This window comes from Miniopterus natalensis, chromosome 1, assembly GCF_054644295.1.
Source record: "Miniopterus natalensis isolate mMinNat1 chromosome 1, mMinNat1.hap1, whole genome shotgun sequence".
NCBI classification, from domain to species: domain Eukaryota; kingdom Metazoa; phylum Chordata; class Mammalia; order Chiroptera; family Miniopteridae; genus Miniopterus; species Miniopterus natalensis.
The window spans coordinates 119,438,209-119,465,480 of record NC_142081.1 but is presented as its reverse complement, the minus strand read 5'-3'; the positions used below and the strand labels follow the sequence as shown (position 1 = coordinate 119,465,480).

Below are 27,272 nucleotides of genomic sequence, written 5' to 3'. Positions count from 1 at the left end.
TACTTTATGCAGATTTTCATTGATGACCAACATGTTACATGTATAAAAAATAGCAAATTGAGTGTCGGAAAAGATAGACCACTGTCTTGCCAAATACTGGGTAAACTAACGAATCTAACATCAGTCAATATAATACTCTCTATGATGTACAGTTCTTTGGCTCTGATTAATACACCAGATCAGTTCTCCATGATTAACTTCTTTTGTTATAATGCAGGAAAGTGGAACATTGTTAACTGTGTTCTTATTATATGAAGTGGTATCTGAAGCCAATTTGTTCCACTATTTTCTTGTAGCATCCCAAAGCCACCAGAGGAATGATATCTCTCATTTTGAGTCATTCAGAACTCCATTCTGCATATATTGAAACTTTAAAAGTCCATCAGTGGTGTTCAGGGCAGATGAAAATAATCCCCAGGATTAGAAGATATATGGTACAAATTTCTACTTAAATATAGGATAACTCATTCAATATTTATTGAATGTTAATTACTTGCCATATAAAAGCACTATCATGGAACCATATATTTTTAAAGCATCTTGAACTATAATATAAACATAACAAAATTATTCTAGAATTTCTTCTTTGAAGAAGGAAATTGGAAATTATAGAAGGTTGCAAATTGAATGGAGGCTCCCTGGGCTTGGTTTGCATGGTACAGGTAACAATAACTGAAAGATGCTGACACATAAATGCCACAACGTAAGTTTAACCTTGGTTGGTTTGTTCTGTAAAATTTTCCCCATGTCTCTGGAAAGTTTGGAGAACTACAGAAAGGGCAGGGAGATGTTTTTGCCCCTCCACCTACCCCACACCTAACCAAATTGAATGAAATATATCAAATAGATTCCAGGGCATTAGGCTGCCAAATACGACTGCAAAATATATGCTACTACAAATACATAACAGAGTTACAGAACACTAGAAATTGTGTCTCATTTTCATGACAAAGGGAAACTTGTTAGGCCATCTAATGAGACTACTCATCCAACTCTTTGCTTTGGAACTCTGTGAATGTCTTGGAAAACAAAACAAGAAGAAAGAAGACTGGACATGATGAAAATGATACAAAAGGGAAAGGGGGAGGTGATGTAACAGAACTAGAAATAAAAAGAATTCCTCTAGAATTCTCCAATATCTTGCTAATAAGCATTCTGATACGTGAGGATTAATTATGATAGTACTTCAAACCGCAGAAGAAAATGCTACTGACAGATGGTTAGTGGCACTTGATAAGTGCAGGTGATAAACTTTTTTTAAAAAATGAATCTAGCTGATGTCATTTGCAACTTTCAACTGGATTTACCCAAAAGATCCTGAGCCCAAGGAAACAAATTTGGATGCTTTTCCTGTCTTCATTTTTCCAATCTCAGAATTCCTGCAATTATTTTCAAATATCCCCCATTTCTAGAATGATTGCTGTTTATCCTTATGATTTCTTTGTTCCTATTTATAAGTAAATTGTTCCTCACAATAGAAATTTGCAGTGTCTCGGGTATTTTCCCACTTGTAGAGAGTGGTTTTCAGTTAAGTTTAGGTTAAAAAATAAAGTCTTAGATTTTTGTTTTTACTCACTAGCATTACCACCACAACATTCACTCTGCCTACAATGCCTTTTTTTTTTTTTTTTTTTCATTCAAATGACTTATTTGTCTGTATTTAATCAGCAATTGCCAGCCTTTAAAATTCTATCTACTGGTACCAGAACATGTAATTTGCTTCCATCATATTGATAGCTTTAATGGCATATAGATCTAAAATCCAAAACAGATCATAGAGCTTCAATACAGAGATAACAAAAGATTCCCAAATAACTTATTTTATTAGACCTATAGTTTCTTTAATATGAATTTTAACAGTTTTATGAAATGTATTGTGCAAATTATCTCAACTGGCTTTTGTACATGAGAGTATTTCCTAAAACACCTGCTTAATATTTCATTTTAAAGGCATACTAAATAAAATCATATTAAATAATACCTAAAGCCTATACAGCTGAGAAGTAGAAACAGAAGTTGCCAAGAATAGAAATTTCATTTATTCAATGGGTTTGAAATAAATGCAAGTTTCTTCTTACCTTATTGTTATATAGACCAACTCTCAGAACACTGTTTTCCATAGTGTAATGAAATTGAAGATGGCAGCTCTTGCCCCAGCAGTAACACACAGAGCTGTTTAGATAAGCCCTGCTGTCTAAAAGGCTAAGAGTAGAAGCATGGTTAGCTCCTACCCACATGTAGTAACCTGAAAAATAAAAGATAATGAAGCAATTTAGAAAAAATAGCTGCTTTCTGTTTAAATAAAATTATTGTATTTCTAGAGCTTTCAAAATCAGACTTGAATCAGAAATATTTTAGTTAAAAGGATATGATGGTATGGAATGATTACAGCTACAAATAATAGGTTTTTGTTTCCACATATGCTTCCTAAAATGCATCAAAATGTGCCCTTTATTTCTGAAATAAAAGTTTGATATGCACCCAATATGAACACGCAATAGTCTTATAAAAAACCTACTGATATAGCCCTAGCGAGTTTGGCTCAGTCGTTATAGCATCTGATTCTTAAAACCAATTTAGGTTGTTCTTTAACTCAATAATATAGACAATAGGGAGATACAAAGATATTTCTATAATTTCATAATTTCAATTTTCAAAAGTAATGCTTTTCAAATTATTTTTATAAGTTATTAAATATTCCTGCAGCTTCTAAAAACTATGAGTTTAAATTAAATGAAACTCCTATTTACTAGAAATGTTAGTTAGACTTTAATCAAAATAGCACAGTAAGTTAATACGTTGCCTCTGATCTATACACAAGCAAATGATAAATAGAAAACACATTTTTACGAAAGGAAAGACCAATCACCTGCCACCTCAACAGTAAGGAAAGAACAAATATGCCAAGTGATGAGCAGGGCTGAAACCACAGAACTGGGGCTTGAGGGTAAAAAGCAGGCTGCAGCCGCTTGAATTTAGACTAACTTGAATTTTGCAAAAGCTGAAGGCGAGGAGTCAAGCTCTCTCAGTGAAGCCAAAGACTAGGGCCCGGAGCCTGCTCATAAACTTAGGTGGGGAGCACACTTACCGTCACTGCCTCGGGCTGTAAGACAGGACGTGCAAACTCCAAGCTTTGCCATGGACTATGAAACCCTAAACCAGTATTATTACTCGGGTGAGGTAGTGGGGAGCTAAGCAATGCTACAACAAAGTCACTGAACCAGGAAGAGGGTGCAACGAAAAACCTCGGGGAATTGTGGAGGAAGGATTGAGAAAGAGCAAATCTGCAGCAGGTACCGGAGAAAGGACTGTCGCCGTGTAGCTGGGAATGAAATAAACAGACTTTCATTCTAAAACTGTGACACCACATGGCTTATTATTTAGGTGTGAGGCCAATTTGAAAATGTTTGAAGTTTATAAACACTAAGCAAGTTCACCACCACAAATCTTATATAAATAAAAAACAATTAATTTAAAAAGTGAACCTTTGTAAGAAGGAAAATAAACTAAAAGGGAGAGGATAAGATAAAAGAACCAATGGTGAGCAAAGAAAGTGATTAAATATATTATTGTAATAGTTGAAAATATAATAGATTCAAAAGATATTTACTTAAAAATATTTTTGAAAATATTAAAATATAATTCAAGAACTAAAAAGGGAGTGAGTGGAGATGGAAGGGGGGAGAGGAGGGATAAATAGTGATGGGAAAGAAATAATATAAAGTAAAATAAAAAAATTAAATTAAAATAAAATAAAATAAATAAAATAAAATAGGGGAGAGTTAAATGGTAACTGAATTATGACAAATTCCTTCTGTTCCAGAAAGGGACAAATATACTGAAACCCTTTAGGTTTTGTCAAAGAAATTTAATATTGAAGATATATGTCAAAAATTTTAAATAGCCATAAAAATATAATATGTATAAATCAAAGCTTCTCAGCCAGTGGGAAAAAATTAAAGGACTAACAACCAAAGATCTTAACAGACATCTAACCTTAGAAGAGATACAGATGACAAATATGCATATAAGAAAATGCTCCATACAATATGTCATCAGGGGAATGAAAATTAAACAATAAGGATTTCATTGCACACCTCTTAAAATGGCCAAAATCCAGAACACCCAATTCTGGAGAGGATGCGGAGCAACAGAAATTTCACTCATTTCTGGTGGGAGCACAGTATGTACAGACACTTTTGAAGACAGCTTGGTCGTCTTTTACAAAACTAAACATGCTTTTACCATATGATTCAGCAGTCATGCTCCATGGTATTATTCAAAGGAGCTGAAAGCTTAGATCCACATAAAAACCTGCACATGGATGTGCAGAGCAGCTTTATTCATAGCTGCTAAACTTGAAAGCAACCAAGATGTCCTCAGTAGGTGAATGGATAAACTGTGGAACATCCAGACATTGGAATATTACTCAGCATTAAAAAGACATGAGCTATCAAGCCCATTGGAAGACATGGAGAAAACTAAAGCACATATTATCAGGAGCCAATCTGAAAAGGCTATATACTATATGACTCTAACTATATGATACTCTGGAAAAAGCGAAACTGTAGAAACAGTAAATTCTACATGGAAGTAGACTAGTTTCTGCTGGAACAAAATTTTAAATTATAAATTTTTTAAATCATAAAAAATACCCCTCCTAAAAAAGAGAAAAATACACAGAAATAGCAAATTTAGTGTTAGAATAAGAGGAAGAAACTTTTTGACAATATTGCAGTGATAAGGAGAGCTAATAGACTTGATAAAACATTGTTTTGTTGTTCATACAAAATCTATCATCTCCTGGTGATAAAAAAAATAATAAAATTATCAAAATTAAAATAGTTAATTAGCCTAATGTAATTCTTCCTTTACACTGTTGGAAATGATTTTTTTCAATATCTATGGCATAATATAGTTTCAATAAAATATACTCAGTATGTTCACCAAGAACCATGATCAAATTGTCTGCACACTAGTCACAATAAAGTACAATTCTAAAAATAGTACATAAAAGATACTATTTTCTATTTCCTACCTTCATCATCACTACTTTGATCCTGCTGAGGTGCTGGTTCTAACGCAGGAACTCCTCTGGCATTTGTGCGCATCCAGGAAATGTGCCCAGCAGGTGCTTCTGATGCCCAGTCACACGTGTCGAAGTCAAATCCACAGGGCTGACACACTAGAGAGGAGAGAAAGAGCTGGGTGGGCTCCCACAGTCTGTGAGAGTGCCTACTGCCATGGCCGGTGTTGCTTAAACACACACCCACACAAATTGGTGTCTGGAAATTCTGGATCAGTAAACCTTAGAGTGGACCTGCAAGTCTATTTTTCAAGTTCTTCAGCTGACTCAGACGTGATCCTTCAAAATGAGAACCATTGCCATAAAAAAATGATATTTTTATCTTTCCTTGGACAATTGCTTTGATTTTGATTTTTCAAATAGCATATATCTGACCTTAGCTACTCTATGAAAAAAAGTTAGTTTATATCATTGACTATTCATAATCACACTGAGATTTTAAAGAAGAATCATTGTGTATAATTCCAAGATGGTCTTTAATGGAACTATTTTACAAAACAACATCACCTCAAATTGACATATTTAGTATCTTTCACTTGTTGAATAAATCAGTCTTCCAGTAACATTTCAGCTAAAACCCTAATAACACTCCATAGATGTCAACAAACGGCAAGTGAGTATCTGATATTCCTATTAGTGATCTGAGTCTTATGAATGGACCACACACCAGCAATCTGGGCATGTCAACTTATCACTTACACCTTAATCCATCTGTAGAGTCAAATCTGCAGAGACTTGTATCTGGATGGCATAGTTCCTGCTTGGTACCCAATGCTTCTTGACATGGTAAAGTTTCATCTGTTAAATTTAAAGATTGGCAAGAGTGAGATGCAGGTGCAACTAAGGAACCTTATGCATTTCTTGAAACATCAACACATGTTCTACAAAGCATTCTCCATCCAACTCCTCTTTAGCGCAGCATCACCTTTTAGGTAAACCCCTTACAGAGAGAGAGAAACTGAGAGAGGGAATATACAAGCCAAGCCAATCCTTCTGGATTTTAATCAGATCTCTGTGGTGAATGCCAGAATCAAATCTTTTATCTCCACACAAGTAACCTACCCTAACAGAAAAACTAAGAGCCTATTATCAAAAGGATAATAGTACATGCACCCGATGTAACATATGGCACCCTCTTCAACTGGAACCTGGATCTGCCCTGGAACTGTTTTCCCTGCAGCCCTCTCAAATGGTGCCTGTTTTCCTCCCACAGCCCTCCCAACACAGAACTTAAAAGTAGATAGGTGTCCTTCCTGCACCAGTAGCCACTTCCAGATAATTCTCACTCTCACTTTCCTAAATACCCAAGCTTTGAATCTCTTGACATCAAAGAGTATCGCAGTCTGTGCGAGCTGTTTCAGTCATCTACAGACAGTGGGGCACTGCCCCTCACTTCTTGATCATTTTAGCCCTTGTCTCACTGTCATTCTTTGTCATTTCAATATTCATTTTCACCTTGCTTCTTAATTTCTTGATTTCTTATTGGTGATCGTGAAGAACACTGATGAAGAACAACCTCTGTCATCATTCCTCTGAGTATTATCATTACTAATAACACTTCCTTGATCTCAATTATGAGTGGCCCACTCCGAAACTTTCAGCCCCATTGTTCCAGTTCACTCCTTTTAGTATCTAAACTGCAATGATTTTGTACCAGCTAATGGTCCTACAATCTTATTAATTCCCTTCAGCCTTCCTCATGTTCTCTTTTCCTTTCTTACATATATTAGACAGCCAGTCATCCTTAGCTCTTCTTATGCTTCCCCATACTCTTGGAGCAAAAACTGGGAAGGACAACTCTCCACACAGTGCAAGTGCTGGATAGTTAGCTGTTCTGATTGTCATGTAAGTGCCTAACATTAAGTTTTTGATTACTGAGGCACCCATTGCAAAAACATCCCTCTCGAATAAATGTGTGGCCAGCTACACAACTGGATAAAGAACCACACAGCCCTAACCCATGAAGTTCCCCTTTAAGAAAGACTTGGTTGACCTAGATAGCTGACTGTTTCAATGACCCTGCTTTTCCCTTCCCTGCTGTTATTTTATAAATTCACCAGTAAAGAGTGAACCCACAAAGCCCTAGGTCCCCCACCTTTGATTCCAATAAAGGCAGAAACCCTGGCCCTCTCTTTCTCTCTCCCACCATGACCTAAATGGGTGGCCTCAGGTGACCCTCCAGGACCTGTGTGTAATGAACCTTGTTATTTCAAACTTCCTTGATGGTTGTTGCTGACACACATCTTGAAATCATAATAAGAACCGTCACAAGAGCTGGTCCAGCCACAACTTTGGCTCCAGGAAGGGAAGTGTCTGTGGGGGCTGCCATAAGTAGTAAGGGCCCAGGTGAGTGCCCCAGGCATTCCTAGCTGATAGCATCACTATGCATAGGCCCAGACTGACACAAATCCCACCACCTACTCCATCCTGCATCTGTGCAGCAGAACCTGAGTGAAGAGGAGCCTGCGATGATGATGATGAAAATGACGTATCATGACTACTCACTTCATTGCATCATGCAACCCCATACTACATTTTCCATATTCTTTCCTCTCCCTCTGCTCCTAGACAATACTCAAAGCCCTTTATGCCCTCCTTAAATTCCTACCTCCTTCTTCCTTTCAGCTAATCATCCTTCATGCCACCTCATCTGAGCTAATCATCTTGCTTCACATTTCATAGGAAAAATCAGAAAAAAACTTCACAAACCCTGCCACCAATCTCCCTACACAGCTGTCCACATGCCTTTCCTCCTGTACTGTGGGGCAACTAGCCATGCCCCACTCTAAGCCCACTCCTTTCACTTATATAAGAAATGCATCTCCTCTTGCCTAAGAAAGCATTCCAGCAATTTCTTCCTCCCCTTTACACCAGTATGTTCTCATGGAAAAAGCTTCAGTACACAAGGTGGCCAAAATTTCACCCATCTTAAGGAAAACTCCTTACCCTACAACCCCCTACAACTAACTTTTCTAAGTTTTTCATATTCTCACTGACCCCACACCAATTCTCCCCCATCCCATTTTCTCTTGAACCTGTTCCAATAAGGTTTTTGTCAAAAATCTATTGAGGTAAGAGTCATATAACATTAAATTCATTTTAATCATTTGTAAGTATACGGTTCAATGACTTTTAGTACATTCACAATGTTCTATAATCATCATCAGTAGCTAATTCCAAAACACTTCCATCATACCAAAATAAAACCCCTAACCACTGACAGTCACCCCCATTCTCTCCTTCCTCATCCCACATGCCTCTAGCAATCACTAATCTGCTTTCTGTCTACATGGATTTGCTCAGCTCATTCCACACAAATGGAATCATACAATGTGTGGCCTTTTGTGTTTGACTTCTTTCATTTAGCATAATGTTTTCAAGGTTCGTTCATGTTGTAGCATGTATCAGAACTTTATTCCTTCTTTTTTTACCCTACTACTCCACTGGAACTGCATATATATATGTGCGTGTGTATGTATATATATATATATACATACACACGTATATATATGTGTGTATATATATGTGTGTGTGTATATATATACACACATATATGTATAAAATATCTTTATTGATTTCAGAGAGAGGAAGAGAGAGATAGAAACATCAATGATGAGAGAAGCATTGATCGGCTTCCTCTTGCATGTCCCCTACTGGGGATCGAGCCCGCAACTTGGGCATGTGGCCTGACTGGGAATCAAACTATGATTTCCTGGATCATAGGTCGATGCTCAACCACTGAGCCATGCCGGCCGGGCTGGAACTGCATATATAAAGTTTGACCTCTGTATTGCTAAATCTAGTATTTAATCCACCCCCCCAACATACCTGGCTTATCAGTAGTCTTGGACCTAGTTGATCACCCCCCTTCTTTCCTAGATTCTAGTACATAATTTTCTCCTGGTTTTCCTCTTAAATTACTAGCTGTTCATTCTCAGTCTCCTTTGCTGGTTTTCCCTTATCTCTTCAAGGCTACACAAAGTAACATTAGAGTCTCCCAGAGCTCAGTCCTTGATCTCTCCTCTACAGTCATGATCTTAATAACATCACCTAGTCTCACACCTTTAAAACTTTTCCCAAGTACCAGGGACTCATAAAATTATATCTTCTGCCCAGACCTTTTACTGGACTCCAATATAGATATCCTGCTTCTCACTTGGCCCCTTCACCTGGCTAACTAACAAGAATCTCAAGAGAAATACTTCCAAAACTAAAGTTCTGATTTTCTCTGCCCAAACCATCTCCTCCCACATTCTTTCCCACAGTAGTTCATGACAACTTCATCCCTCTAGTTCAGGCAAGAAATTTGGAGTCATCTCTGACTCTCACTGAAATATGCCATCCATCAGTGTACCTTGGCTTTATCTAGAAGACACATCAAGGATCTGACTATATCCTACCACCTCTACTACTACTGTTCAAGGGAACTACTATCTTCCTGGATTATGAGACTAGCTCCCTATTTTGCCTCCTTATTGCTGCCTTTGTCCCAATATGGGAGTCAGATCATGTCTCCTCTGCTCAAAACCCTTCTGTGACTTTCCAGCCTTCATGAAGTCAACACAAAAGTCTTTACCATGATCATCCTCATATAAACCAGGCTTCCTCTTCCCTCAGGAACCCTGAATTTACAGTGTCTTCCAACATGCACGTCGTTTGCTCACTCAACAACTTGGCTTTTTTGCAGAAACTGTGATCTCCACATGACCATGCCTGGCTACTGTAAAACTTCACCTCACCCTCACCTGTAGCACTTATCTTGGTTTTCTGTTTTATTGTTTCCCATAGCACATATCACCATTTGACATAAAATATACATATGATTTATTTGCTTAGTGTCTTTCTCTTTCTGACTAAAATGTAAGTCCCATGAATGCAGGGATTACTGTTTCTCTGTTTGTTTGTTTGTTTGTTTGTTTGTTTGTTTGTTTGTTGCTGTCTCCCCAGTGTCTAGAAAAATTCTTGGTAAAACATATGTGTTCAATGTATACTTATTTAATGAGTGGATAGGTAAATAAATAACTTATGAGCAATTTGATGAAAAATTTAAATATCATATACTCTACATAAATTGGTTGTATTTTTACTTGAAATAAAATTGAAGCAATTGTTTAGGAAAATGATTTGTGAATAACATCCATAATCTGGCATTTCATAATGGAAGCTTACTAATGATTAATGTGCAAAGCCTCCTGAATGAACGATCCACTGAAAATAAAACTGCATGTGCAATTAAGGGAGTGTGGGCAATAAATGAAGTTAACATAGCACAATAACAATTACCATGAAACAAAACTGTAATTTCTGTAGATTCATAAAACAGCTACAAATCTTCTCCCCCTTAGAGCCGCATAATTAAATACTGGCTATAGTTTAATTAAATTTTCTATATTATCTCTAGTTTTTCACTGTTTATACAAGACAAAAACAACCTACAAAAGTACTGCAAACAAAAATAGCAAAACAGTCAAGTATAAATTGCATGGAATTAAAAATGTAGCTTGCATATATTGGTATTAAATATCTTTCACCGATGCCAACTACTTTTGTTACTTTGGGCTTCAAAACTAGAATTTACAACCATAAAAACAATGGCGTGGAAGTATAAGTTGTCACTCAATTAATATCCTGGATAGCACTTTTTATTATAGTGCCTTTATCCCAGAGCTCAGAGCTACTTAAAGATGTCAATTATTTACATTTACATTTACATTCATTTTCTCTCCCTCCTTACACACTTTCTGTTTCATTCTAACATGCACCACAATCTAATTGTAGAAAATTATTTTGGGTTGTTCTTTTTAAATTCTCCATTAATGATACATGATCAGCAGGATGAAGTTTTGCCAAGCATTTCAAGGCCTCTATACCAATGAGGCGTCATGTCTAGAGCCTGACATCCTTCAAATAGTATCTGCTTCAGCAGGTTATGTGAAATTGGCCAGACTCAGATGGTAGAAAAGGAAGTCCAATTCTCAAGGCTACTGCAGTAAAAATTTTAGGCAACATCCACTTTTGACTTCAGGGGCTTTAGGCTATCTCTGTCAATTTTCTTAAATTAGAAATTAGTAATAGATTTCAGTGAACAGTTATTAGATTGTACAGTGTAGCTAGAAGTTAATAAGATGAAAAAAGTAACTGGGTTCTTAGTTGTTTAACTGTACTGGATAAAACGTATGCATCAATCAGATCCCCATTAAGAGATAATTTGTATATTTGAAGCATTTATAAATTTGACCAAGGCAAAGTCCTGGCAGACTAACCTGAAAACATTCACAGAATATTAAAAATATTCTGAGTATGAGCCACAGCATGCAATCTTTATCAAAATTATAATAAGCATTTATTCACAAATTAATGTTACTCAAGAAGCAGTGATTAAGCACATTCTTAGTCACAGTCACAAGCCTTGATTCATTTTGTCTAATACTTGCTACTTCGGCAAAGTTTACAGAGAACTATTTATTCAATAAATGTACAGTGAATGCTTATGTCTGGAGAAGGACAGTGATTATAATGATACTGTTTGAAGGTGTGGAATAGTCTAAAAGATCATTAATATTAAAAAAGAATTTAGTTTTATTGCTCAACTTGCAAAATGTTCAAAGGCCATTAAAATACCCCTATCTGACACTTTTATGAAGAAAGTTATTGAGATTTCAATAGTAAAGAGAAATATATATATAGTAAAACAATAAAGTTATGTTTTTTTCTCTAAAGATAATGCATTTAATTTATGTAATACAATCTCACCATCAGAATTTTTTCAACTTTAAAAAGTTGCAGTTTTAAAATTTTTTTTTTAAAGTTACATATGGTAATATTCATACTTTTTGGTATTTACTTCTATGAGTTTTAACAAGTATAGCCATGATCTGGAAATTCATCAACATTCCACTTATGCAGTCAAATCTTCTTTGATGTCAATCATCAGTGTTTTGAAGTCTTCAGAATAATGATCCACCATATATTCTGTTAGATTCCTATGTAAGAATTTATTTTGATTGTATTACAAATAGCACCATTTTTCTAAATCTGATTTCTAATTATTCATTGCCATGCTATAGACATATAATATTGATTTCATACCTACCTTGAATCCTACTACTCTGATAAACTCATTTACTAGTTCCAGAAGCTTTTTAAAAACTAAATTCTATGGTATTTTATTATGGACAATTGTGTTATTTGCAGATATGAATATATTTATTCCTTCTGTTCCACTTGCATGCCTTTACTCATATGTTTTGCCTTATTGCATTGGCTAGGACTTCCTGCTGTAAAGAAGTGTTAGGAATGGACATCATTGCCTGGTTCTCAATGTTAGGGATAAAGCATCCATCCTTTCGTCATCAGGTACGATGTTAGCTGTTGAGTTTTCGCACATGCGCTTTATCCTGTTAAAGATGTTCATACTTTGCCCGGCTGGGCGTGGCTCAGTGGTTGAGCATCGATCCATGAACCAGGAGATCTTGGTTCGATTCCCAGTCAGGCACATGCCCAGGTTATGGGCTCAATCCCAGTGGGGGGCGTGCAGGAGGCAGCCGATCAATGACTCATCATTGATGTTTCTATCTCTCTCTCCCTTTCCCTTCCTCTCCCTGAAATCAATTAAAATTATATATATATATTTTTTATATGTTTGTACTTTGATGACAGTTTTAATCATGTCAGTAGGTTGAATGTTGTCAAATGCTTTTCTGCATCTATAGAGATCATTATGTGCTTTTTTTTTTCTTTTGTCTGTCAGCATGGTAAAGTACAGTGATTGCTTTACAAACATTGAACCAGCCTTCCATTTCCTCAATGATTGTGATGTATTATCTTTTTTATATATTACTTGAATCCATTTGATAATATTTTGTTAAAGATTTTTTTTTTGTGATAAAAATGTTGGTGTTTAGTTTTCTTATAATATTTTTGTCTGGTTTTGGGATTAGGGTAGAGCCACTCTTACAGAATAAGGTGAGACATGTTCTCTTCACTCCTATTCTCTAGAATATAAAGGGTAAAACAGGTGCCATTTCTCCTCTAAATATTTGGTACAATTTTCTGCTAAAAGCATGTATTCCTAGAGTTCTCTTTAATAGAAGATTTTCACTATGAAATCCTATTTCTTTAATAAACATAAAATTATTCAGGTTATGAATTTCTTCTTCGGCGGCTTTGGTTGTTTGCGACTTTCAAAGAATTTGTCCATTTCATATAAACTGTTGAATTTATGTGCAAAGAGTCATTTATGGTATTCCTTCATTTTTAGTATCTTTTTAATATCTGCAGAGTCCTTAGTGTTGGCTCTTATTTCATTCCTGATATTGTTAATGTGTGTCTGCTCTCTTTTTTTCTTGATCAATCAGATCAAGAATTTTGTCAATTTTATTTACCTTTTCAGAGAATCAGCTTTTGGTTTTAATAATTCTCTCTATTATTTTTCCATCTTTAATTCCATTATTAAGTGACTTAGCTTTAACATGTTCTTTTTCTTCTTGCTTTAGATGGATAGTTAAATTACGGGTTTGGGATCTTTCTTCTTTCCTCATAAAAACTTTATACCTATTAATTTCCTTCTAAGTGCTGTATTAGCTGTATTACACAAATTTTAGTGTTATATTTTCATTTTAGTGTAAAATACTTGGCTATTTTGAAGTATGGTTTATTTAGATGTATATAATTTAGTCTCCAAATAATTGTGGATTTCTCAGATTTATAGCTTAATGTTATTTTGGTCAAAGGATATATTTTCTATGATTCCAGTTGTTTTAAAATTCTTAAGGTTTATTTTGTGGTCCCAGTAGTGCCTGATCAATCCAAACTAGAGCCTGAAAAATTCAATAATACTAATCCTGTCTTTATTCAAGAATTTTATATTTTGTTCATCATTGATTTTTTTCATTAATTTTGATTTCTAATATATTGCATAAAATATTATTTATCTTGATTAGTAGACATATTAGTTTACTTTGGCTGCCACAAAAAGTACCATATACTGGATGGTTCAAACAGGTGGCTTAAATAACAGAAATGTATTTTCTCACAGTTCTGGAAGTCTGTGACAATCATCTAGAGAATGCATGGCCAAAAACATTGCCTTTTCCCATTTCTTCCTTCTTCCTGTCCTGTGAGATGTACAGAGCTTCAACAGTCATTTGATGACCATCAAATGACAAACATTAGGTGAACACCAAAGAAATCCCTTCATTCTTTGGCATTAACAGTGTTAGAAACTATGTATTGAAGAAACTATGCCTCAACTGTCTATCTCCTCTATTTTCTTAAGTCACCTAAGAAAACATCTCTGTTTTCTTGCATCCAACCACATTTCTAACTCTCCCCTCCACTGGAGTAGGATGTTCTGATGGAGATAAACAGAACATGCTGCATTGGCTCTGCCTAGTGTCTCTGATGCTCCCCTCCCTGCCATCATCGCCAGGACTGCATGAGACTGAAACCTCTGATACCAGACAGATGTACTCTGACCCAGGGCAGTCATTGCCAAGTTCAGTAACCAACATGAGAACGGCATCCCAAATACCAGTTCTGTTCTGAAACCTGCAATTGGCAGGCTGCACAAAAAATGTCCTGAGAACATTACCTAAAACGCAGGCCCATCCTCAGTGATTCCCCTCTAGCAGGTCTGGAGCGAAGCCCAGAACCAATCACTCCTCCATGTAATTCTGATGATTACCTAGGTTTAGTCTATCATGATAGTGCCTGAATTGGATGGAAGAGCCTCATTTGGAAATCTAATGTTATATAATTTTAGCATCATTCACATTCTACCATTTGCAAAATGCAACTCCATCCAAACGTCAATCCTATCCCATCATGCTTTAGCATTTCTGTCCATTATTCATCCACCTGCTCATGTTTTCTTCCCAAAAGTTAAGACAATCCCTCAATGCTATGTTTGAAAAACAAAATACAAAACTCCCTGCACACTCACCTTTAAAGAACACACTGTGTGACCTTATCTGAACACTCACTTTCTCCATAAGAAGACCACTTCCTTCGATTACTAGACTATATTACCAAATTAAATTTTAACATTGAACCTTTCTATTGATAACTATGTGAATGGGGAATTGAATATTATTCAGTTATATAATTAAGGGGCCAATATGGATCATTTTTTTAGATCTGATATATGTGGTTTATCAATGTAGTTGTTTCTTAAATAGAAAATAGGTAATAACTGATCTCTCTCTACATTTCTGTCTCTGACTGGAATGATCACATCAACTCTGCAAGAACTCAGTTTCAAGTCTGTGGGGGCCAGCTTTCTCTGCTAGAAGGCACAGAGTTCTCTTGGTAAGATTTAACTAGCCACTGTAAACATTGCTACAAGGTTTCAAGTATGAAACTAAATTATCCCCTTCAACTCTTTATAGCATCAGAGTCAGCGAAGAACAGCCTTTATTCGCTTCTAGCATAGATCTAGTCCTTGTGGTGCAGTGTGTTAGCACAATGGAAAACAGGACACTCTAAAACATCAGGCAAAAATAAAGAGTGGATCAAAGTCATTATAAAATTTAAATTGCACTGAATTGATTATACACAGTGAGGATCAAAATGAGAGAAAGTTCTTACCATTTGCAGGCAGGCAGCCTGAACTGAAAGATATATCATCAATAGCTATGACTTCATCCCGCTCATGAGTTGAAATCATTTGACCTTGAAAAACAACCTACATGAAATGAAATAAAGTGATTTGCAAAGTTTTAAAAGAACTGGGGAGGGGGAAACAACGTACACGAGAAAAACAAAACAAAACAAAAATACAAAGCAAAGAACATCACTATCTCAAATTCTTAAAGTACAGAGCCTACAAATAAGAAACATGTCACTTCCTAGAAGCACTTGGGTGACCATGAGAATTCCAAGTAGAAAGAGATCAAAGTATAAACGCTCAAGGACGGGAAAATGTAGTCATTTCTGTATCTCAGATGTCCAGCATAGGCTGGGTGACATGTTTGTGAAATGATACAATATTCACCTGGCTTCTGCCCTATATTCATCTCCTGTGTTTGGTTCCCATGTGTTCATGCTATTTAGTATTTACCAGCTTTTGTACCCAGGCTCCATCGTGAACTCTGGTTCTTGGCATTTTGCAACTTTGCCCCATTTCCACTTCTGGTTTTCTAAATTTTACTCACAGTCTTGCCTTGGATGTCCTTGTGCTATCCTCCTGCACATTTTCTGCCATGGGCTAAGCATAGCTTGGGACATTGACCAGAAATGGTTGTTCAGTGACTTATTTTTTAAATGACTGAATGTGATACTGTGATGTGCAGTCACCCAAGTCCGCACCAAGTGAAAATACGTAGGTATAATAAATCTGAGAAATTGAGAAAGAAACTACTTTCCAGTCTTCTAATTACTTAAATCAATAGAAAATAGGTGTGTTGGTAAAGTATATTATCCCACCCTTACTAAAAGTACCACCGACATTTGAGGCCTAATTCATGGATACATTAAATTTGTGTTCATTGTTTGGCCTTGTTTATAATATAAACATTTTATTATTTTAAAGAGTCAGCACTGCTTTTTAGCTTAACAACTGGTCTGCATGCTTTCAACACCAGCAGAGCATTTTGCTGTGCTGCATGCATTTGCTTCTGCACAACACCAAGCACTGACACATTTCCTATCAAACCAGACACTCTCTGCAAGTCTGTTAAAAATATGAAGAGAAATTCCCATACCCTACTGAGCAACTTGCCAGTAAGTAGCCCAAGAAAGTCATCTTTTCTTCACATGAAACAGAATAACCGTGTGACTACTAACAAAGCAGGCCCATGTTGGAAAAGGCCTGTCAAAGGTAGTTGTGTAGTGATGGTTTTATATGAGGGCAGTGTAGCAGAGTGATTAAAGTGTGTATTTGGAACCAGACTACATGGGTTCAGGTCCCAGCTATACCACTGAATAGTGGTATGACCTTGGAGAAGTTACTCAAGATATCTGTATCTCAGTTTTCTTCTGTGTAAAAGGGTACTGACAAAAATAAGTTATTACCTATGTGATAAGGCTTATACAAGGATAAGTGAGTTATCACATGTACATAGTTGGTATTTAAATGTGTTAGCTATTATAACATAGGTTTATTAAAATATTTAAGCTATTATATGAATAGTGTGTTTACAGAAAAAAATCTCTTCTCTACAGATTAATATTTTATTCTTCTTGAAAGCCTTTCCATAAACATTCCCCAGTTGTTGCTGAGCTGAGCTTACACACCCCTATGGTAACAAAAGATAAGTAAAAATAGGTATTAACTAATCATCAAGCTCTTTAATTTTCTCCACACTCTTTCCCCAAACCCATTCATCCTAAGGATTTCAACTGTCACCTAGGTTGATAAAACACAAATTTACATCACAAATGTCAACTTCTTTCCTGGGCTCCCCTCTCGATCTCCACTGCCTGCTGGGCATTTTCACTCAGATGTGAAGTCACTTCTGATTCATAGTGTTCTTTCCCCTCAAACTGGACCTGTCACCTGACCTTCATTCTCTGACAATGGTACTGATATCATTGTAATTAGCTAGTTATTAATAATAGGAAAGGAACAAAGGGAAGGCCAGAAATTATAAGCATGTCATTTGGACAGCTTCACCAGGAAGCTGCAACTTTGCACTCCCCAGGGAACCACACAGGGAAGATAGACACATGACCAGTAAAGTCAGGGTGACATAGGGAAGGTACTTGCTGGTCAATCACACCTGGGGACAGAGATGGTTAGCCAAAATGGGCGTGGCCGCTGCAAGCCCACAAAAATCTGGGAATACAGAATCCCCTAAACAAATGAATTCTCTCTCTTGTTGCTTCTGGCTCATGACTCGGGCTCTTTTGCTCCTGCTTCCTTGCTTTCATCTGTGTGGCCCACAGCCACACGGACCCCACACGCAATGCACTAATGGTCTGCAGTGGGAAACACAAGCTAAGCTAGCCTGATGCTGGACTGGACCCAGCTCCAACATGGAAAGGAAACTGGACACTGGCTCAGATTTTAGCTTTACTGAAACCCCAGCTACATTTCTTCTATGACTGGACAAAGGGAAATGGGACTTTGGAAACCCAGTAATTCCATGGAAATAAAGCTTCCTACCATATCTCACCTTCCTGTGGGGGCCTCCAGAAATACTTATTCCAGTGGTGCCCCAAGAACCCCACTTCCACTAGCAACTGGGGGAGATGAGCCCCTCTCCTATCCTGTGATGGTACCAGAAGACTGACACTCTTCAATGCTCAAAACTTCAAACTGACCTTTGGAACCACTTTGTGCCCAGTCAGTCAAGACCGAGTAAGCCCTCTCTTCTTTTTATGCCTATTTCCAATCCTCTATCTTCACACATGATCTAATAAAGTAAATTACATTTAAACGACCTTCTTATCTTCAACCCTCTCCTCATCAGAGTTTGTAATACATATAACATATTTATTGATGTAACTAAATTATTGTTAACTTGGTATAACTGAAGAAAAGTTAGTGTGAAAATTGGTTGCCATTTGAGCCACTGATCCAGCAAGAGGAAACATTTTTTTTAAGGAAAGAACTATTTCTTTAAGTGTGGGGAAATTTACTAATGGGTCTTTGTAGCTATGAAACACAAGATCCATCAGGCATAACTAGATCATCTAGCTAAATATATTGCAACAAAAAGATTTTCTAGAGATTTTGGCTGGGATCCTGAAAAGAGGGATGGGTTGAATCACGTAAGAAAGTGGGACCCATGGTGATTTTTAAAAGCCGGGTCCTGTGATCAGAGGCTGCATTGGTGTATAGTAGTTGTATTTCTTTGGAATGTGATGTCTGTCATTCCTTGCTTTCTCCAAAATTTGGGCAAAGGATATTTTTTCCCCCAAACATCCACCTCATTTTAACTGTAAGAGAAATAAAAAAAGTAAAAGAAGTGGCAAAATCAAAGCAGATCCCAACATAGATAATGGATTTAGAAGTTGGCAATATCACAGAAGTCAGGTATGACCTGCTCTGAGCCAAGAGTGAACATGAGACAAACTCCTTCCACCCCAAACAGTTTAAGAGAAAATGGCCTGTGAAGGGAGTAAAGGGGTCAGCACTACAGCTACTTGATTCAAATCTTAGATGGAGCTTTGACAGTAGGTTACTAATGGACATGAACCCACTTGGATTATAGTAGTAACTCCATGAACAGAAAATCTTATAATGATATTTATTGTATTAGAGTTTTCTTAAGTAGTAGTATACATTCAACATTATTTCCCAAGTAAACATGTGAAACATAAAAAGATGACTAATCTTTTCCCCATCATGTGTTCACATAGTAAATGTTTTTGAATTAAATTGTAAAATGTCTTAGATTGTAATTTTGAAAATTTTGTGAGTAGAATTTTAAAAATTAAGATAATTTATATTGATTTGTATGAATAACTTATCTTTTGTCTGTATTAGTAAAATCTATTGTTTCAGAATAGGAGGCTGCTGAAAATTCTGTGGCATTTCTAAATGGAATATCAAATAAATGACAAGTAAATAATAGCATATTAAAAATGCTTCCATATCTTTTTAAAATTCAGTCACTGACTGCTCATTTAGCTTAAGAATTCAAACATTCAACCCGAAAACCATTGTCAGTGATACACTTAGTAATATAGTATTCATTCCTTTCTACCCATAAAGCCAAGAACAAAAAAGGGGGTGGGGAATGAAGGAAGGTTTCACTTGAATTGGGGATTAAATTTCTCTTTTATGTTGTGACTGTTCTATTCTTTGCTTCCATGAACACGTTAGGACAGTAGTACAATTAATTGCTTATGTCTGCAATTTTGAAAAATGCGACTGTGGTTAATCCGCACCATGCAATGCATAATAATGCTGTTTCACCCAACACCGCAAACAAAAGAATATCTAATGAGTCTCATGCAACAGATTTGACCAAATCTGGGGATTGGAAGTTTTTTTCTACACCTGATAAATCCTTATAATGCTTTAACATGACAAAAAAATCATCATGGCTCAGTGACTAAGTGACTGAGATCTGAAATCAAATTGTCCTACTTTCTACACTGGTTGGAATTTAGCAGGCTATTCCACTCGCTGAAGCTCCTCATCTTCACATGGACAACAGAGTAAATTATAGTTTTACTGCAGAGAGTTGCTGTGAAGGGTTGAAAAGATAATATACGCAAAGGACTAAATGCAGCGCCTTATACATAGTAAATGCTCAATAAACCGTGGCTGTCATTACTCCTTAAACATCTTCATGAACTTACTGAAATGCAGCCATCCTTGTTGACTAAACGCAGGGACACCATTCTTTGTTTATGCAGCAGTATCCCTCAGATTGAACATGCTTCAGTTTTCTTAAGGGTTGGGCCCAATACTTCACAGAAGAAGGTGATAAAGTCCCCATAATCCTGCGGGTTTCTTAGAAACGTATGCTAAGCCAGGGTCCAGATGGGACTAAAATCTCCTATTTAGATATTTCTAAGGAAGCACGGATGGCTTTAAAACTGTCAAAAGGCTGCATGGAGAGGCAACTGTGAAAACAGAATAATTCTCAGAGGTTTGTAAATTGATGAGGCAGCATATATTGTCTGGAGACGCTGATTACAAAATGCCCTCAAACAAGCCTCTCACTAAAGCAATTCAGGACTGAGCTACTGGATGGTGGCAGGCCTGTCACAAGCACAGCACTGCGGTCCAGCTGAGCAGAAGTAAACCAACATCTGCTCACTTGCTGACAGGAGAGAGCTAAGGCATACCGGCAACCTTAAAGATTGATGTAGCCAAAGATCCCAACAGAGTCCTATAGTTTCTTAATTTTTACAAAGCCTATAAGGTAGAAGCACTGTTTTCATATCAGCAACAAAGTATATTGGGAAACAAATTAATACACTGCACCTGTGTGTCTGCTTTGGATGAAGCTACTGCTGCATTTTAAAGCACTCGGATGAATAATCCCCCTGCCTCGGATACAGCTGAACTGCACTGGGATGATATAATTGGGAGTTCCAAGTTTTATATTTAGCTACTACACATATTTTATCATCTACCCACACAATGTGCCCTTTGGGAATGGACAGCTGAGAAAAACAAGAAAGCTATTTTAGAAGATTTACCCTACATGCCCCGCTGGTGTGGCTCAGTGGCTGAGTGTCAACCTATGAACCAGGAGGTAACGGTTCGATTCCAAGTCAGGGCACATTCCCTGGGTTTTAGGCTCCATCCCCAGTAGGTGGTGTGAAGGAGGCAGCTGATCAATGACTCTCTCTCATCATTGATGTTTCTCTCTCTCCCTCTCACTTCCTCTCTATGAAAGCAATAAAAAACATATTTTTTAAAAAAGGTTTAACCTACAAAATCCAGCAGGTTCTTACTCTGCCCAACATCAGATCTGTTGCTCTACTAGTAAAGACCCTGACCTAAAAATAGTTTTACATAAAAAGATAGTTTAAGGCTTTTTTACTATAAATTCTGTTTTAAAGTTGAAAAAGATGTGTAAACACATAAAGTTTGTACATAGACAAGATTCCCATCTCAGTCATTAAAATTTATACAAGCATGCAGACAGAGAGACTTCAGCAGGCTCACCCTGCAGCATCTAGTCAATGTGACTCAATCCCCTCAAAAGCACTCTTGGCTCTGTATTACTGCTTTTGTTGTTATAGAGAAAAGACAGAGAGGCCCAGGAGATTACGAAGAGAGGTGTAAGAAATAAACTAGAAACTTCTAGCAGTTAATGACACTTGAACATCCACAACAAATTAAATACATTATTGGTGTCTGGGTCCTCATTCTGCACACCAGATCAGGGAACACATTGTGTTTCATTCCCATGCCTGTCAAAAATCTTCTCTTTGTTAACCATATATCAGTAAGGGATTAATATCCAAAATATGTCAGGAACTCATACAATTCAACAGAAAAAGAAACAAATAATATGGTCAGAGGAACTGAATAGACATTTGTACACATTGCCCGGAGGTACGTGAAAAGGTAATCAGCATCACCGATCATTAGGAAAATGCAAATCAAAACCAAAATGAAATACACTTCTCACATGTTAGAATGGCTGTTATCAAAAAAACAAGAGAGAACGTGTTGGCGAGGATGTGGAGAATGGGAAACCCTTATGCAGTGTTGGTGAGAACGTAAATTGGTGCAGTCACTATGGAAAACAGTATGGAGGTTCTTTAAAAAATGAAAAATAGAGCTGCTATATGATCCAGCAATCCCACTTTTGAGTATATACTCAAATGAAATGAAATCACTATCTCAAAGAGATATCTGTACTCCCATATCTGCAGCAATATTCACAATAGCTAGGACATGGAAACAACTCAAGTGTCTGTGGATGGGTAAGTGAATAAAGAAGATGTTGTGTATACATTCAAAGAAATAATTCAGAAAAAAAGAGGAAATCCCACCATTTACAACAATGTGGATGGACCTAGATGGTACTATACTACGTGAAATAAGTCATACAAAGAAAGGCAAATACTATATAATCTCACTTATATGTATAATCTAAAAAAGCCAAACTCATAGAAAAAAAAGAGTAGAGCAAGTGGGGATGGAAAGAGACTTTGCTTTGGGCAATGGGTGCACAATGCTGTGTGCCGATGGTTTTGTGAACTAGTGTCACTCCAATAAATTCAATTTAAAAAAATAATATATTTTTTAAAAAGAGTAGAATGGTAGTTGCCAAGGGCTGTGGTGTGAAGGAAACAGGGAAATGTTGGCCAAAGGAAACTAACTTCCAGTTACACAGTGAATAAGTTCTGGGATCGAATATGCAGACATGGTAATATAGCTAATAAAACTGTAATATATACTTGAAAGTTGCTGAGAGAGTAGATCTTAAATGTCTTCACCACACAACAACAACAACAAAAACCCAAAAACCATAATTATGTGAAATGATGGATGTGTTAACTAACTTTGTTTTGGTAATCATTCCACAGTATACACGTGTATCAAATCACCACCTTGTACCCTTAAATGTACATAATGTTATATGTCAATTCTACCTCAATAGACCTGGGGGGGAAAATATTTTTCCATTAATATGGAGCTGGGAATATTCCCTAAATACCACCTAGAGCATCCCAAGTACCCTAAATAAGTCTTTGATAAATAAATGAATCAGTCATTCATAGAAGGACTTAAATGCCTGATACCTTAAGATACCCTCCCAACACACACTGATATTTGATTTCAATAGAGTGCAAAGGCTCAAAAGGAAAGAATTATGTTTCCAGCCATACCACTTAACTTAAGTTCTATCTGTCCAGGTGTCATTTAACCATCTACTAAGTGTTTTTCTTTTATTTTCTTCGAATCTCCCTTTAGCTTACAAAAGCCTGAAAACTCCAAACTACTGTGATTTTATGACAGCTCAATTAAGAAAACATGTCATTCTTATATCTGATAAATCAATTTTTATAATAGAGATACTCCTCATTCTCCTGTCTTTCCTCTTAGCCATTCAAAATAGCTGAATTTAAAATTTAATCCAAGTCCTATATTTAAGTAAGTGCTAAATTCACCACGTGTCAGATGATTTTGTACTCCTTATCAAAATTATAAAATTGATTATATTACACTATTCTAATAAAAATGATAAAGGAAACCTACTTGGGCTAAATTGTCTCACAAATCAGGTTTAAAAAGCAAATTCATTCAGAATAAAATGCTTTAAGATCCTCTTTTAACTGGAAAATTTTGCTTGACTGTCCCGAATGTTAAAATATGCAATACTTTTTCAAGAACCCCTGTAATAATCATTAGATTATAATTTCCAGCATACATAAGTTTTATTAGACTACATAAATATGTTTATCTTTCATAGGCTTGCTTTGGCTTTAATTATCAAAATTATTTTGGAAAATAAAGGCTGCATTGTATAACGAGTTTAACCATGAAATGAATATGACAATTATTTCATTTCACTTGGAATTAATATTTAAATCAGTCTATTTCCTCATTACTCAACACAACCCTGTTCACTCAAAAGCATGAGAAAAGTCTGAAGGGGAAGTGACTCTAAAGAATAGAAATGAAAAGAAAGAGGACAATGGAATAGTAAGAGAAATAAAAAAGAAAATGAGAGGAATTCAAGAAGTTAAGAGAATTAGGTGGTCATATTTTATTAATATATCAATATATCAATACATATCAACTTCAGTGTTTTGTTATGTTTTGTTTTTTAATTTATCTTGACTGTTGAAAGTATTACAGGTGTCCCATTTTTCCCCCCAATTGACCCCCTCCACCTCGCTCCCAGCCCCTACCCAGGCCTTCACCCCATGGTTGTTTGTGTCCATGGGTTATGCATATATGCATAAACTTCTTTGGTTAATCTCTTCCCACCCTCCACCCTCCTTCCCTCTTCCCTCTGAAATATGATCGTCTGTTACATGTGTCAGTGTCTCAGGATCTATTTAGTTCATCAGATTCTTTTGTTCATTAGCTTCTTGTTAAAGAAGACCCTTCAACATTTCCTGTAGTGGTGGTCCGGTGGTGATGAACTCTTTTAGCTTTTCCTTGTCTGAGAAGCTCTTTACTGACCTTCAATTCTAAATGATAGCTTTGCTGGTAGTCTTGGTTGTAGTTCCATGCTTTTCATCACTTTGAATATTTCTTGCCACTCCCTTCTGGCTTGCAAAGTTTCGATTGAGAAATCAGCTGACAGTGTATGGGTGCTCCCTTGTAGGTAACTAACCGCTTTTCTCTTGCTGCTTTTAAGCTTCTCTTTTTGTCTTTAACTTTTGGCATTTTAATTATGATGTGTCTTGCTGTGGGCCTCTTTGGGGTCCTCTTGTTTGGGACCCTCTGTGCTTCCTGGACTTGTAAGTCGATTTCTTTCCCCAGGAAGGGGAAGTTTTCTGTCATTATTTTTTCAAATAGGTTTTCAATTCCTTGGTCTCTTTCTTCCCCTTCTGGCACCCCAATAATACGAATGTTGGGCCTCTTGAAGTTGTCCCAGAAACTGCTTATGCTATCTTCATATTTCTGGATTCTTTTTGCTTTTTGCTCTTCTGGTTGGGTGTTTTTTGTTTCTTCATGTTCCAAATTGCTGATCTGATTCTCAGCATCCTCTACTCTACTGCTGATTCCCTGTAAATTATTCTTCATTTCCGTTTGTGTAGTATCAATTTTTTCAATTATTTTTGTCATACTCTTACTAATACCCTTGGGCATCCTTATAACCATTATTCTGAACTCTGTATATGTTAGTCTGCTTGGATCTATTTCATTTAGTTCCTTTTCTAGAGATTTCTTCTGTTCTTTCCTTTGTGACATGTTTCTTTGCCTGCTTCCTGGTGTTTGTTTCTATGTATTAGGTAGAGCTGCTATGTCTCTTGGAATTTGTAGAGTGGCTTTGTGTAGTAGGTGTCCTGTAGGGTCCAGTGGCTCAGCCTCCCCAGTCACCTGAGATGGGCCTTCTAGGTGCTCCCCTGTGTGGGCTGTGTGTACTGTCCTGTTGTAGTTGAGCCTTGGTTGCTGTTGGCATCACTGGGAGGAACTGACCCCCAGACCAATCAACTGTGAGGACCAGCTGCAGCTATAGCCAAAGAGCTGCTGTGCTGGAGACACCCCTATGGAGCAGGATTTACTTCAGTGGGGCTTTGGTGTTCACCAAGTGTGCCCCTTGAGTGTGTCATTTGTGGATGTGGTAGGGTTGTAACCCAGTGTGGTCGAGTCTGACCACCAGGTGCACTGTCTCTGGGGCCTCTCAGGAGGTTCAAAGTCAGCCTTTGCCAGTGCCTTGCCCAGGGCCACCCAGCATGAGCTACACAGCAAACCGCAGTTGGCTGCTTCTTGTGCTGGCTTAGAGATGTCCAGGAGAGGCCAAGCTATGAGCTAATGCAGGCTGCCACTAATGCCAGGCCTGAGACCACTTATCAAGCCATATGGGACATGCTGCTGCTTGTTTGAGAGATTTTTAGGAAAGTCCTAAGCATGAGGCTCAAGAGGACACTTGTACAGAAAAGCCCCTGGAAATGGCCTGGATGAGCTGCAGGTGGGGAGGGGCAGGGCCTCCGGGAATCATGGGCGGGGCCAGAGGGGTGAGTCAGGTGCTGGCGATTCAAACATGGCACCTGCCTGCCAGCTCTGTGCGGGGAGGACTCTCCAAGGAGCAATGGCCTCTGCCAGCTCTTCTGCCTGGGAGAAAGCTGCCCCTCCAGCTCTCACCCAGATTTCAGGCAGGTTAGTTCCTCCCCAAGTGTCCCAGGTTCCTTTCAAGCTGCTGCCCGGCACTGGGGCTCAGAGGGAGTGCATCTGAGTCCGTGCGGGGTCCCTTTGAGAGGAGCTGCTGGGGCTCGCACAGCCTCCGCAACCCTCAGCCATAGTCCCCGCTGGTTTCACAGCCCAAAGCTGTAGGGACATTTCTTCCCGGCCCTGGAGCCCTAGGCTGGGGGCCTGCTGTGGGGTTGCGACCCCTCACTCCTCCCGGAAACCCCCACCGCCGAGATTCCCTCCCAGGTTACAACTGCAGCACCAGGTATGGGCCCCTGGGCGCATCTCTGTGATTCAGCCCGGATCCGCCCGCATCTCCCCCCCTCCTACCGGTTTCAGTGCTTCATCAGCTCCCTAGTTGTAGGGCTTCTGTTCAGCCAGATTTCAGGAGGCTCTGAGTGATGGTAGTTCTGTATTTCAGTTGTAATTTTGATGTGGCTGCGGGAGGCGGCGGGTGGAGCTATTACCTACACCACCATCTTGTTTCCTTCACTCAACCTCAGTTTTGATACATAAATCCAAAGCCTTTTTTACGTGTATTTTGGGGATAGGAGACAACCCAATTTCCTGGGACTATTTGGTTTCAACTCTTGCAAGCCCTGGCAAATCACTCAGTCCTGCCAACAGGGACAGTTAGCCATCCCACGTTTAATTCTCCTGGTATTAAAATCTGTATCCTATCATCTTCCCTTCAAAAACATAGTTAGAAAATATAACACCCATACCTGAAATTTCTGGGAGCACTGGATTTTGAGGATGTTTCTCTCCCACCGATTTTGGGGCCCAGCTGTGTTTTGCCATAAAGATTGGACAGGCCCACCACACATAGTCTGAAGGCCAGCTGTTAATTTGCCACTAACATGGCTGGAGAAGTAATAAAATGTAACCTGTGAAAAATAATTAACATACAAACAATTATAACAAAGAAGTTCCTAAATATGAAAAGTTTTGAAAATGCTG

General features: G+C 37.6%; 1 protein-coding gene across 1 annotated transcript in view; it reads right to left on the bottom strand.

Moving 5' to 3' along the window:
- Positions 1 to 27,272, bottom strand: part of MALRD1 (MAM and LDL receptor class A domain containing 1) — a 543,727-nt gene that overhangs the window by 482,437 nt on the left and 34,018 nt on the right. Inside the window, 5 exon segments of the mRNA XM_087815868.1 lie at positions 2,079 to 2,245; positions 5,039 to 5,185; positions 5,786 to 5,884; positions 15,674 to 15,770; positions 27,038 to 27,199. Coding sequence (XP_087671994.1) covers positions 2,079 to 2,245; positions 5,039 to 5,185; positions 5,786 to 5,884; positions 15,674 to 15,770; positions 27,038 to 27,199 — 672 coding nt within the window.